This window comes from Notolabrus celidotus, chromosome 20 (assembly GCF_009762535.1).
Source record: "Notolabrus celidotus isolate fNotCel1 chromosome 20, fNotCel1.pri, whole genome shotgun sequence".
In the NCBI taxonomy this organism is placed as follows: Eukaryota; Metazoa; Chordata; class Actinopteri; order Labriformes; family Labridae; genus Notolabrus; species Notolabrus celidotus.
In genome coordinates this window covers 20,454,703-20,469,115 of record NC_048291.1, presented here as the reverse complement: position 1 = coordinate 20,469,115, position 14,413 = coordinate 20,454,703, and the positions used below count along the sequence as shown (strand labels likewise).

General features: G+C 38.8%; 1 protein-coding gene across 4 annotated transcripts; it reads right to left on the bottom strand.

Annotated features, from left to right (window-relative positions):
- Window positions 1–4,629: 4,629 nt before the first annotated feature.
- tnnt1 (troponin T type 1 (skeletal, slow)) lies at window positions 4,630–11,795 on the bottom strand. 4 transcript variants are annotated; one of them, XM_034711642.1, is made up of 14 exons: window positions 11,768–11,795; window positions 11,636–11,649; window positions 11,456–11,518; window positions 11,201–11,218; window positions 9,510–9,530; window positions 8,982–9,003; window positions 8,795–8,855; window positions 7,940–8,056; window positions 6,929–7,006; window positions 6,658–6,771; window positions 6,440–6,549; window positions 5,238–5,328; window positions 4,950–4,990; window positions 4,630–4,848 (listed from the first exon to the last, which is right to left on the bottom strand). In XM_034711642.1, the coding sequence occupies exons 1-14, from the start codon at window positions 11,791–11,793 to the stop codon at window positions 4,803–4,805; spliced, it is 822 nt and encodes a 273-aa protein (XP_034567533.1). In that variant the 5' UTR covers window positions 11,794–11,795; the 3' UTR covers window positions 4,630–4,802. The 4 variants fall into 4 exon arrangements, with proteins under 4 accessions (XP_034567533.1, XP_034567535.1, XP_034567534.1 ...); XM_034711644.1 differs by lacking the exons at window positions 11,636–11,649; window positions 11,768–11,795 and having other exon boundaries at window positions 8,815–8,855; window positions 11,456–11,493; XM_034711643.1 differs by lacking the exons at window positions 11,201–11,218; window positions 11,456–11,518; window positions 11,636–11,649; window positions 11,768–11,795 and adding an exon at window positions 10,308–10,405.
- Between the last annotated feature and the right edge of the window lie 2,618 nt (window positions 11,796–14,413).

Genomic DNA, 14,413 nt, shown 5'->3' with positions numbered 1-14,413 from the left:
CAGATGGTTCAGCAGATGAATGGATAAACGTGAATGCACACGCTTTAATTCCATCATGATAGCTTTTCAAACAAGCAGGAGGTCTCTTTCTTGCACGCACTCACGTGCCATGAAGGGTTAAAGATGACACAATCTCTAAAGCAAATCCTTTTAAAGCGTAAAATGTTTATAATGTATCATGCTACAGAATGAGATTATCAATCACACTGTGCTAATGCAATCAGTGCCAGTGTTAAACTAGCATCCATGGTTCTTGAACTGTTTACTATCATTTTCCGAAACTAAGTAAGCCTTTGAACTGTGATTATTGCTTCTGTATTCCCCAATAATCCAGTTACACGATGAACGCTCAAGCTTTCCGACACAAACTGGTGTCCACATTTCACACCTCACTGATTTTAGTGACTGAGGCTGGTGTTTGTGCTGATTTGATGCAGTAAGTGAAAGACTGGATTAACAGTGTGCCCTCTTTAGTCCTTGTCTCACGCAGTGATCCAAACATGTGAGGTAGGAATTAGTGAGGGAGGGAGGGAGGTAGGAATTAGTGAGGGAGGGGAGGGAGGGAGGGAGGGAGGGAGGGAGGGAGGGGGTGGGACTTGTACAGGAAACATAATTACAGCAGGAGGGAGTGATTGAAGAAGTAACAGGAAAGATGTCTGTGCTGATGTCTGGGAGGATAAAAAGTCATCAGTTAAGACCAAATTTATATTTACTAATGAAGTTCAATTCAGTCAATTTTACACAGTTGGTCTCTTTTTCTGCCGGTTGTAAACTTAATTTTATGATTATAAGCAACTTAGATCTCAAAAGGAGCATTAATCTCATCAGAAATCCTTAGGAAATACTGTGTTAAACATGGTCTATGAAATTCTGTAACCATGAAGAAATGCATTTAGACGACCAACTACATTGATGTTTCTTAAAAAAAACATTTAAGATTTAAAAACCTATTGAAGTTTCCCCAGTGAGAGGGGTGAGCAAAGGGAAGTTTCAATGTGAATGTAGCTTTTTACTCAGTCAAAAAACAGAATAACTAGTATATTATAAGCTGAACATAACACATGTCAATATCTAGAACACCTACTATGGGTAAAAATTACCCTCTGTCTGTCTGGACAAGTTATACACTACTTAGTGTGTTTACTGCACAAAATATTTTTACCCTGCTGAAGTGCTTCAGTGTCATCATCAGGATGTAATAGCCGTGATTACCCCCCCAGAGGGAGCTCTTATGTTGTTAGAAACACTACAAGCATTACTTCAAATGCAACATAGTACTTATGAATGGAGTTCTGTGTCAACTAAAGGATCCAGAGCAATGGCTGCAATCATCCAGATGGTATAGTTACATTTGCACAAATAAAACCAAAACAGAGGAGTCAGCAATTTGCTCTGACTCTGTTCCATGTTCAACTAAATACATATAATCTTATATGGGCTGGGTTTGTCACAGTGACTGAATTCACGAGTGTAATTCATTTGGGAAACAGGCAGCAAATGCCAAATCTATGCAAATTCAAAAACGTGCAAAAGTTAAAAACACATGCAGTAACAGGGACGCATTGCAAATGAAAAAAAGTGAAGCAAAAAGCTGGAACAACTGCATTAGAAACTGAAGTATCTGATATTTAATAAGTAACTGACGTAAAATAAGTCAAGGAGAAACCTATGCTGTCCCAGACTTTCAAGGAAATTAGATTGAGACCCCCTTCCAATTTAGTGACATGCATGGACAAGTTTTGTAACCCTTAGGCTAGCAGAGCCCAGGAGAGTTTAATAAATAACTATGGGTTAAGATAAGTTTGGACTCACTAGTAGGCTATGTCATTGGCTTAAAGACCTATAAAAGGTCTGTGTCAACAGCATTCTGGGAGTCAGCAGATTTGCAGAGCTGTTCTCCCAAGCATTCCGGGTGCTTGTTTGATACTGGTATTGTTTTCTTGTAATAAACGTATTACTATGCAAGCAAGCCAGTGTCACGAAGATTCCTTCTGCATCTACACATCACGTGCGGTCAAGATACGACAAAACAAAAAGAACACCACAATGGAGGTACTCCAGGTCTGAAGGGACGTCAAGTGGAGCAGTTTTTAATGGACAGAAGTAAGAGAGGATGTTTCATTGAATGTAGTATATATCCAGCTGAGACATGAAGCCTCAATCATATAATTTAGTCACATAACTGTAACATGACCTTAAGTAGACCAATTACTGAATTATAACTGGAACAATGAAGCATCTGAACTTCAAGGTAGAGGTCACATTACTTGTTAATCCCTGCTCCTCACCAGCTTAATCATATCTACTCATTCTTCCATTACCTCTGTTATCTTTTCTTATCTCTGGCTTTCTGAAAAGAATGCTCACTCAGCTTGATTCATGTTACAGGTGAGATGAAAGCTGATAAAACTTGAATCCACCTCTTGATGATGCGAACCTAATGACCACACTCTTTGTGGTGGGTGTTATGCAGCACAACAGTGACACTGCTATTCAACCATAAACATCTGTGCATGACTACAAACAGGTCAATATGGTATCACTGTTCTTTCAAATGAGCCCCTGCTAGGGGGTAGTACTTTTCAAAGCTCCCGGGACTTTCGGGGGGCAGGGCCTGCAATGCTGAACATGTCTGATTGGTAGATTAACTGCAGTATTTTATTCTGCCTACCGTCCACAATAACTTCACACACATCTGCGATTCACTTGATTTCTCTTTCTTTAATTTGTTTTTATTTGTTCTATCTTTTTTTGTATGTGTGTGTACTAAGAAGAAGCTGTGATTCACTTGATTTAGCAGCTTGTAACAGTAGTCTTCTCTCAGCCCACCGTTTATATGTCTCTCCAAGTGTTACGGTTTTAAAAGTGACCATGTAATCGGAGAGCTTCAGCTGAACGTAACAGTGTTTGTGGAGTTTACACAGCTGTTGAAATACAGAGGGAATTCCTGGGAATGCAAACTAGTTCGTTTTTTATTAAAATGTCAAAATATCCTCATCAGATATTTAATGATCGTCTAAAGACGTTTATGAGGGATGCATCTGTCTGAGTGTCTACAGTTAACAGGGTCGCTGTTTAAACCAAAACACTGGCCGATTTCTGCCACGGCTTTTTAAGTTAAAAACGATTTTAAAGCCGTGTTGAAACGTATTTGCTACTCGCGCTTAATCCATCTGCAAGGAAATATAGCACGATATAAAACAGCGCAAGCTGAGTCTCTTCCTTGCTAACAGGCTAACTGTTTTGTTGATTATAATGATACCTGCCTGTCCGTTTTCTTCTATGGTGTCATCTGTGATGAATGGCATTCGTCTTTGTTTTACTGCCCTCTAATGGTCTGGTGGTGTGGTGCATTTACTTTTATTTTTTCTCCATATGTCACTGGTCTGATTTGCACAATCTACCCGGGACTTCAGCCACGGTCGAAGCTCAGACAAAAATGCGGGCACAGGAACCTTTTAGTCCTGGGGAAAGTAGTTCTGGGGGCTAAAAGACCCCGGAACTCTTGGTCGAAATGCAGCTTTTGGTGTCCTCTCAGTTGCTCTGCAGCGGGGGTTTAGTTTCTCTTATCATTGTTAAACTTTGTTTAGGTTTTTGGAGTCTCTTTGTAAAAGCCTTCTTTATTTTGATTTTCCCCTCGCCATTAGATCGCTTCAATTTTAGTGTTCTTCCTTTTGGAATAACTAAGAAACCCTGTGGTCGCACTTGTGTCCCACTCCCCCTCATCCTGACAAAAAATCTTTCAAAAGACTTCTGAACTTGGTCCAAAAGTATATCCCAACCTAGAGGAAGACTTGTTTTCAATGAGACATAACTGTAACTATGTTTTCCATAATTGACTTTTTGGTTTTGTTTTGTTTTAGACTCACTAACACTATTTCATGTGTAATTCTTGCAAAAACCATTATGTACATACATCCCTAATGCATGAATAAAAGAGACAGGCCAAATATTTTTTCTATACATACAACTGATAAAGTGTGGGCAACCGCCCCCCCCCCAAGTACCATCATCTCTGAAAGAAAACTCGCTATAGTGCCCTCTTGGATTCCACTGTAGTAGATAAAACATTAAAAATTGCCTTCTGGTGCCCTTTCAGAGAAAAATGCATGAAAAAGTGCCCTCTAGATGCCCCACCTATATAAAAAAAAATGCCCTCTGGATGCCCTTAAAATGTAGAAAATGTAGAAAAAGTGTTAATTATATAGTATAATCAGTAATACAGAAGTAAATCAATTGCTTAGTGTTTTCCTTTTTCATAATTCAATTTCCAGCACAAATTGTCACATAAATATTCACCAGAAGGCAGGGAATTGGAAGGGAAGTGTAAGTTGCTCAGAAGGAACCCCGGACCCCCTCCTTTTTAACGCCGCCTCAATACATTTCAATTCACCCTGAACTGTGAGTACCAGGTGTTTGAAAGGAGGGTGCCTTTTTGGGGGTTTTCGCCCCTGCCCCTCAAACAGCCTGACTACGCCACTGTGTTTACATGTAGAGTATTGTCAGAACCAAAGCAAACAGACCAAATATCAGTCTTGGTTCTGTGATCCACATATTTGAGTAAGAACCGATCCGGATTTATTTGATCCTAATTTGTATTCAAAATCCTGATTAAAAAAAACTCAACACTGAGGCTTTAATTTTTTTTAATCAATATACTGTATTTTATCAAGAAACATGAATATTCCTCGCACACGCAGAACAGGCCTACAGAGAAACTCTGACACAAGTAGACCCTGAAGAGAAAATGTGTGCTTCCACCGTCCCAACTCTTTCTTTTTTTCTTTTTCAACTTTTTCTCTTTACTTCCAGCGACCACCAACCTTTCCTTTACCGTGGACTTTTTTACTGCAGAAAGGGTGAAAAGAAAAGAAAGGATGTAACAGAGACTGAAAAGAAAGATTGAAGACTACGAGCATTTCAGATTTTCTTTAAATGTAGCTACTTACAATTTCTGAGCATGTTGGATTCTGTTCAGCAGCACGATGATCTGAAGGGTACGGAAGATACAAAACAGACTTTAGAGGTCGTTGGTAAAAGTGAAAACAATCATGTAAATTTTATCAAAGACAAATATCTCAAACATTTTAAAAGGAACACGCATGTTTGTTCTTGCAAAGTTAAAGAAGAAAGAAAAAAAATCAAGAGACCAGTTTCCTGGCAGGGCAGATAGTTAAATCCCAGGTCCTTCTACTGCCTCATTTACTTAGCATTTCTGTTTGAAAACACAGTAGTACCTCATATTTCTGGTGCTTCATGTGCTCAATGTAGTCAAATTTCTCAGATTCCAGCTCGTAGATCTTGTTCCACATGTCTTGGGCTCGTTGCCTTGAAAACATAGAACAAAAAAGATGAGGAACCTTTTACTGTGTTGAACTATAAACCCCCGGAATTCTCCTTTGGTAATTCTTATTTTGTTCGAAAAGTAATGGTTACTTAGTTTCAGGAGTAATTTTTTTTTGTGCACAAGAACGCCATCTTGTGCACACATGTTGTAACCCTTTCCAATACACCTTGGGGAACAGAGCCTAACCCTAACCCTGCCCCAACTCTCTGGAATTCTCTCCCACAAAACATTTGCAACTCTGACTCTCTTAATTGTGGAAACATTGTTCATAATGCATGTTTAAAAGCGTTACAATGAGACTGGTATTTTGTAGGTAACATATTAAGCACCCTCTGCCGGGCAGAGTGAGGAGTGCGCCTCATGTTGTGTTGTAATAAGCTCATCGGAAATTATTTAAATCAAGTTGTTTTTCTCTTGGTGAAGGTGTTATTCATCCATGTGATAGCTTGAGAGAACCTCCAGATTTTAAATCAAACACTCTTGTGTTTATATGGATTTGCTTCGGAACTGGAGCTCAACACATCATGCTATTCTAGCTACTTCAACATTGGTCCCCGGGGTGTAACAACAACATCCCCCATTTAGCTAAATTATTTCTCTTTGAGCTTAAGCATTTCTTTAGTGAAAATATATGCCTGGCTCATCACACATAGAAAGGAAGAACAAACACCACTGCTACCAATATGTCTCATCTTGTGCAGACAAGTTGATAATATCTTGTGTGAGGCTTCATAACAAACACTAAAATATCACCAGCAATTCCTCCAAAACAACTATTTATTTCCGAGTCAGATACTGGCATAAAAGCAATGTTGGAAGCCATTGTATGTGTTAAACAAGGTCAATATTCTTTTTTATTTAATGGGAATGTTAAAAATGTGCCAGTTTGGCCTAGTGGTGAAGTTGTGCACCCCATGTACATAAGCTTAATGCAGGTGGTCCAATCTGCAGCCCTTTACTGCATGTTATTGTCTTATCCCTCATAGTTTCCTGTTCCATCCACTGTCTTATCCTCTAAACAAAGGCATAAAAGCCCAAAAATAAACTAAAAAAAAAACGGTTTTGCAAAATTAGATACAAAAGGAGACTCACTTAAGCGCATCCTCTCTCATGCTATCAGTGTCTAAAGGCTTTCGTCTCTCAGTCAGAGTCTTCCGCTTGATCTCTTTGCCTGTCAGACGCTTCCCCTTCCTTGACTCAGCCTGAGAAAGAACACAAACAATTCAGTCTCCTCCACATTTTAATTGCCATTGACGTCTGAACTACAAAAAATAAAAGTTGCTATAGTAGAATAATAGCAGCCGTCTGACCTTTGCCAAAAAGCCCCCAAAGTTTGCTCCCATGCCGGACAGCACTTTCTTCTTTTTGGCGTCATCATCAGCCTTCTTCTTGGCCTCCTCTTCCTCTTTTCTGTGGCGTTCCTCCTGACAGAGGAAGAAGTGGAACGGTAAAGAAGCAAGAAGACTTTGTGAATTGATTTTGATAATTTAAGAAGACAAACATGGTTTCAAATAGCTGAGAAAACTATTGTATTATAGGACATTTAGCCATAAAATTAACACAATATGGGATTTGTGTTACCGCGATCCTGTTCTGTCTGTCCTTCTCCTTCTCTGTTCTAACTCGCTGGATCTCAGCCCGCTCTGACCGGCGACGCTCCTAGCGGAAAGAAGGAAGGAAGGAAGGAAATATCGTCAAGCAAGACTTAAAACATCAAAGGACATTTTGACAAAGAAAAGAAGAGAAGAGAAATGAAACTAAAGAGTCACTAAATGAAAGACAGCAAAGAAGTATGGTATCATTTTGTAACATCCTCTTTTTCATACAAACGTACCAGCAATTTTAGAAAAGGTATTCACCATTACTTCAGGCAGTTAATACATTAAATACATTGCATTAAATACATACATAACTCTGTAGTGGATGTCACTGCATGGGCTCAAAATTATTTCCATAAACCATTGTCTGTGAACACAATTTGTTGCTGCATCCACAAATGCAAAAGTTATCAACGTACCATGGAAAGACGAAACCATATATAAACATGATCCAGAAATACTAGGGACTTTTCTGGGCATGGCTATTTAATATGGACCAAGGTGAGTGGAAAACTTTTCTGTGATCTGATTTATACAAATTTGACATTCTTTTTGGAAATCATGGTTCTTTGCCACCCAGCTTGTTATCTGTGCAGAGTTCAAAAGCTAGCATCCCTGATTCTATGGCAAAGCATAAGTGCCCATAGCATGGGTAGATTACACATCTGGGAGGGCACCATTAATGATGAACAAAATAAACAGGTTTTAGAGCAACATATGCTGCAATCCAGACAATGATTTTATCAGGGAGGAGCTCTCAAAGTATAGCAAGACAAGGCCAAACTGCATAATGCATGTATTCCAAAAGCATGGCTCTGTATTAGAGCAATTATTTTTTTGTACCTCTGTTTTCATTCTAAAAAATGAATAAAAATCAGCTAAATTTGATCACTAGCAATGTGTCTATTAGCCCTAATTAAACTTAAATTTCAAAGGGTTCACTATCACTTGGTTGAGATGTGTAGTAGCTTATAATGTCTCTATGCCAACTTACAATACGGTCCTTGAGGCCGATAAGTTCCTCCTCATCCTTCTTCCTCTGCTCAAAATGGACATCAATCAGGGTGTGCAGCTCCAGTAAGTCTTTCTCCATACGCTTCCTGTGGATGTCCTGATGGCACAAGGTGATGTGTATTAACCACTGATACATCCCTCAGAATCTTTGTAGATCTGTGTGGAACAGTTCAAACATGTGTAAAGGAGTTAAACGTAATGTTAATCCTTTTTTGACACATTTGAAAGGTGATAACTGTTATATGATGTCTATATCTTAAATCACTGCCATGTAAAACATTTTAGTCACGTTTTTTTCCCCCAACAAAATCAGTGCAGTAAAAGATCAGAATCTGCTATCATGTTATTATTAGGAAAAGAGTATTGTCCATTTATGGACATTTCTAACAATACTAAAAATTACTGCGACATATAATTGCTGTTTTGTGTACATTTGGCATACAAATCCAACATACATATTTTGGTGTCATTATAGCTTAGTTGGATTCTTGAACAGGAGTACTTAGCAATATTTACGAATGTCATAAGACCTTTTTTTGTCAAAGGTATCCTAAGTTAATAAAATCTAGCCATTTTATACCAGCTGCATTTTTGCAGATATTGTCTTGTTGTGAACAAAAGTTCATTGAAAAGTAAATTTCCCTGTGGAACACCTTATTTGAGATTGGACATTATGTTGTACTTCCTGTTATTGAAATAACAATAAAAAACAGACAAATTGGGCATTTTCTCAGGCTACAACACCAACCACCAAAATCCTCGTTTTTGAGATAAATCAAGGTATGGATAAATGGTGAAAAGTTAAAAAAGAAAAGAAACAAATGTTGTAACTTACATCAAAGTCCACCCTCTCACCCTCAGGAATCTTTGGAGCGGCAAGTTGAGGCACCATGGGTCTGGGGACAGAAAGTAGGCATGGGATAACATCATTTTTATGAAGTCATGACAAAGGTAATACTATATACTTTATGTGACTGAAAAAAAAACTGCAGCAACAAAACCAAACCAAAAAAAGAACATACTTGGGTTTTGGGCGCTCCTCTTCTGTAGATGAAATGAGGAAAAACAAGGGAAAAAAATACATAAGAGTGAATAAAAAGATACAGTGGGTAGGGGCCTACTTGCATGTATGAATTAAATAAAGCTGTTAATAGTGTTCAAATCACAACAAGCAAGTGACAGAGGACTGCAAAGTGAGCACAAGATCATGCATTTCATATGAGTTATGATAAAACAAAAGAGAGGATAATATTGACACAAGAAAACAATATCCTTAACAATCACAGGTCATAATAAACTTCCTCATAAATATAATTTGACCCTTTCTGTCAAATCAGTCTCATTTTTTTTAAGCAAGGGTTTTCATAGTTATTATTTAGGAGGCCAAATTACACTATAAAGTCAAGCACAAATTTCCAGCGATGTCTGAATTCAATACGTTAGAAGATTCATTTAAGGAGAAAAATGATTAGGTTAGCCAACCTAGGGCTGGGGCTGGAGGGGAAATTTGGGGTTTTATGCCTGAAGAACCACGCGTCTACAATTCTCACCTTCCTCCTGGGCTTCTTGATCTGATGGACCAGCCACATGAAAGATGAAAGATGGGAGGATGGTAACAAAAATAACACATGGAGCAATCAGGGAGTTATCAATGACAGGTGGACAACAGGAGAGCAATGAGGTAGAAAAGGTGAGGTGCAGGTGGGGAAGTATCGAAGAAAGAGTGGGACGGTGAAAAGGGTGAAACAAATGCAAGAGGGAAGTAAATACAAGTGACAGGTAGACAGATATGAGATGGATTGAAAGACATACGGGAGAAAGAAGGGAAAGAAGGACAGTAACACCTCATAATCAAGGGGCAAAATAGAAAAAAAGAATGGAAAAGAAATATGGAGGGAGGTATGGGTTAATTGAGATAATTCCCAAGTTAATAACTAATACAGCATATGCAGCAAACTTCAACTAATAGTTAGGCATGTTGAAAAATATGCTAAGTTACTTTCTTGCTATGAGTCAGACAAGAATATATACCACACTAATGTCTGTATAATCCATTTGAAGCTACCAGGAGCAGCTGTTAGCTTAGCTAAGCACAAAGACTGTAAACACGAGGAAATACTGTAACTAGCCAGACTGTATGTAGGTAAAACAAATCTGCTAACTAGCAACACCAAAGCTCATGAATAAAGAAAGTTTCAAAGTTTTTGGTGGCTAGCTGCCTGTTCCCAGCCTTTGTGCTTAGCTAGCTAGCTGCCTAATTTAGCTTCTAGCATACAGTAAAACATTACAGTGGTCTTTAAACTCTTAGCAAGAGAGAGAAAATACAAGTATTTTCAAAAATATGTCACCATTGCTCAAAACAGTCATTTCCTACACATGCATAGTGAGCCACATTATACACTGGTATATGTACACCCCACAGCGGCTGTAGGGAAATGTAGTTTTGTAGCATATTCTCTGAAATTCATTAAAATAGAATGCACATATAGATGATTTTGTTCTTGCAGATAGAAGTTTCAGTGATTTACTAAATATTGATCTTTGATGGAATACATTTTATGTGTTTACTTAAACCTGTATAGGCCGAAAGAACACAATTAAGCTACCTAGCAAGCCTTTTCATATTCAGAGACTGCTGGTCTCAAGAGATCACAACCATATTTACCTATGCGTCCTGTTGTGGAAAGCAGTAGCTATCTGGCCTAGCAATATGGCAAGAGCTGAATTGTGGGGTGATAACATCAACGTAATTGATGGAGAGATGACCTACAGCATAGCCATGGGCTGCATGGCTTGTAGGACATGTTATCTTTTTAATAGCATTCTTAAATGGTACTTCCCAGACATTGAAACATGAAAGCAAGCTAACGTTACTTTCTTGCCAATGAAGGTGGTAGTTGTGACATTTTATGACAACAAAGTTAAAAAGTAACTTGATTGTGAATAATAGAACAATAAACCACTCCAAGGCCTTTATCTGTTTCTCTCATTTCAAACTGGGAACCCTGGATTGAATTACAATCAAACATATTGTAAATATTCTTGGCTTATCTTGTGCTTTAAACTTTGTGTAACTTTGGCCCTGCTTGCCAAGATATAGATCAGTTGAGGACGTCTTGTTGAACATAAACTCATATCTGCTTATCTGCTATGTGCATGTGGATCATAATGAACACCAGAATATATGAAATAGTTAAACCTACAATTTAAAGAACTGTGACTGATGATGAAATTACCCTACCTTGGTACTCTTGCTGTCCTAAAGGCAGGAGCCAGCACAGTGTCAGCCAATGGGAAAGCAGCAGGATAAAGGGGAAGTTGAAAGACAAGAGTTAGTTCCCTGTCATCCTCAACTCACACAGTTCTAAAGAAGTACAGGGAACAAGTGCTTAACTTATGAAAGCGTCTTCAGACAACAACAATATAGGAATTGCACCTTTATTTATTTACACTTACAGACAGCAACTCTGTTCATCTCAGAGTCGTCAAACCTTACCTCCTCCATCCTCCTCTGCCGGCTCTGGCTCCTCCTCCTCCTGCTGCTCCTCCTCCTGCTCCTCTGCAGACCCAGAAAAAGTTCTAATTTCATACCTCATAAAAGTCCTCAATAGAGATGTTAATTGTGTTTCTTTTAGAGACTTATGGTGTGTTAAAATTCAGATCTTAGTGAACTTACCCTCTGCCTGTTCACTGTGGAGATAAAGGGAAAGACAGAGAAACATCAGTTAACATCATCAGGGATGCATTTATTCCGAGACATAACAAGTGTTGACAAATGATTGGCATTGAGGGATGGTGCTGCACTTACTCGTACTCCTCTTCTATATCTGACATGACTGCGGGAAATGGAAACACATGACAATCAAATCAAAAAGAGAACAGAGGGACATATGAGGACAAAACTACATGTTATGATGGAATAATGGCCTTTCTGATGGCAAATAAAGTGCTGGAGGTTTTCTCAGTAGGACGTTCACCCAAACCGAGATGAGTGCTTGGGTGGGAGTCTTTTAAAATTAGCTAAATTGCATGGCAGACTTGGCCCCATCTGAAGATAGCTGTAGCCTAGCTTGCGTGATGTTTCTCCCTGAAGTTTCTCATTGAAGGGGCAGAGCTGACTGACAACCCTTTGTGGCTAGTACACTCACTGGTGACATGTAACTCATACAACCCCACTTCAAAAATTCTGAAATATCCCTTTAAGATTGCTTTAAAAAGCACTGTTACATTTGATGGTTGCCAGCCTAAGAGGGTTGTGGTGAAATACAACATTCACTGACTATAACTGAGTAGAATTGTTTGATAACATCACTTAATGTAATTAGCAGGTATCACTTACTCGGAGTGGAAATAATTAAAACCATGTAATGTGATTTAAAACACCAATCAATCAATGTGGAATGAGGCCTTGCAGTGTGTAAATACATGAGTGAGTCATCACAGAGTCACATGTGGCTCTTTTATCCTGGGATTAATAACTATGGAGATATAAAGGGACACACATGCAAACTCAGATACTTCAGCTATAAATTGACCCTCTGAGCTGCCATTGTCCTGGCGTAAAACCACCCACAGACAGACATATACAGAGGCTGTGTGCTGACACCTTTCTGGCAACAGACACGAGGTGATTGATGGAGCGTCAACAGGTGAGAATGTGACAAGGGTTAAACGCAGAAAGAGCAGGAGGGGTGAGGTTTCTCTCACTTTCCAGTTTCCTCTCACTCTCTCTTTCTCTGTACTCTTGTCCTCTCTAACCCTTTCTCTCTAAGCCCTGCAATTTCTGGAAAACTATGTGGGATGACTTACATTTCAAAACTAATCAATGTTGTGTTCAGAGTCTGTAACTGTTACAAAAACAGAAGTCACCTGACGCTCCTATGAATTTGATTTTACAGGTGTCTCAACAACTAGTTTTACAGTTTGAAATGTTAAAGAACTAACAATACACCATATGTTTGGTTTTTTGTATTGGCTTATTCAAGTTAATTCCCTTGTTACTTCAAATCTGATTTTTAACAAGCAGACATCCTTTTTCCATCTACTTTCCCTCCCACACACCTTCATGACCTCCCATCACTCTTGATCTCTGTCATCAGGAAGAATTTAGAGCGGCCCTATGACAGTGGGGTCAAATTTATCGAGTCGGTAACTGTCATCGACAGCTCTGCCTCCTCGATACCTTCTCTGTTGTTGTGCCCATCGCCATGCCAGACCCAGCAGATCAGCACAGCCAGGCACCATGAGTCCTTTCAAAGGTATTAAAGGGCGGCTCCAATCCTCTGTGTAATGCGTCAATCCTCCCACTGTTTGTGTGTACAGGCACACATTTGAAGCTATCAGTTCAAGCCTTCACAGTTTAAAACTACAGTTCCACTTATAAGCTAAAATAATACAATTAATTTTGATGGTGAATTTGAAGCTACAGCTGTAAGCCTGTTAGCTTTTCCAAGTACAAGCTGTAAAGAAGAGGAAACAACATATGCACCTCTGTCCAATTGCGCTCCAAAAAGCCTGTGTCCGAGAAAGAAATAGTCTGATCTACTGAAGGCTGTGATGAGCCTACAAAGACTTATCACTCAAGTCTGCAGCTCACCTCAGCTTTACAGAGCTTTATGGTTTTCAACTCAATGATAGTAAGATTAGCAGTACATCTTACTATCTTCTCACATCAATGGCCTTCTTTTCACTGCTAGCTGTTTCAACAACAGCTATAAAAAGCCAGAAAACTTGAGTTTCTTAGATTGAGACATTATCCGTATGTTAAGGAACTTAAGACGGAAAATTGTCTTACCCCTTGGGCAGATTTATTTGCTTAATAGTAGCAATTCAGGCCTTTTTTCCCTTGTTCTATACCTCAAAATAAGATGATTATCTCGACTTGTCATGAGAATGCGGCTTCTGTTCAGTTTATTGAGATGTTTCTTACAAGACATAAGATAGAAACCCTCAGTTCTGAGTTTTTGCAGTGTGGTGGTGACCAAAAACAGAGGCAAAAGTGTGGCTCTTGATAGAATTTCAAACTCCCTGTGAGTAAACTGTTTGATTACAAGTTCACATATTAATTTAAAATGTCATGATATGACTACTGCCCACTAGAGGCCAACATTTGTGTCTATCCTTTAATATTTAACAACATTACACACTTATTATAACTTGGCTTGTTATTTTCAACGCTGTGATTCTGTACTAAGCTAGCTGGGCTGCTGGGGGTAGCTTACTGACGCAAGCATAGTATTGATGAATGTATTATAAAATATTTAGCTCTTATTTACACTATTAAGTTAGTATATAATAGAACAGTGGTGCACTTAGGGACACATACTATCAACATAGGCACTTGATACTTTCATGAGACCGGGGCTCAGCAAGTACAATCCAAAACAGAGAGTGAAGGACTTTGCTCAGAGGTTATGCAAAAGTAAGTCCTGAGTAAGTGCCAGTACTTGAGAGA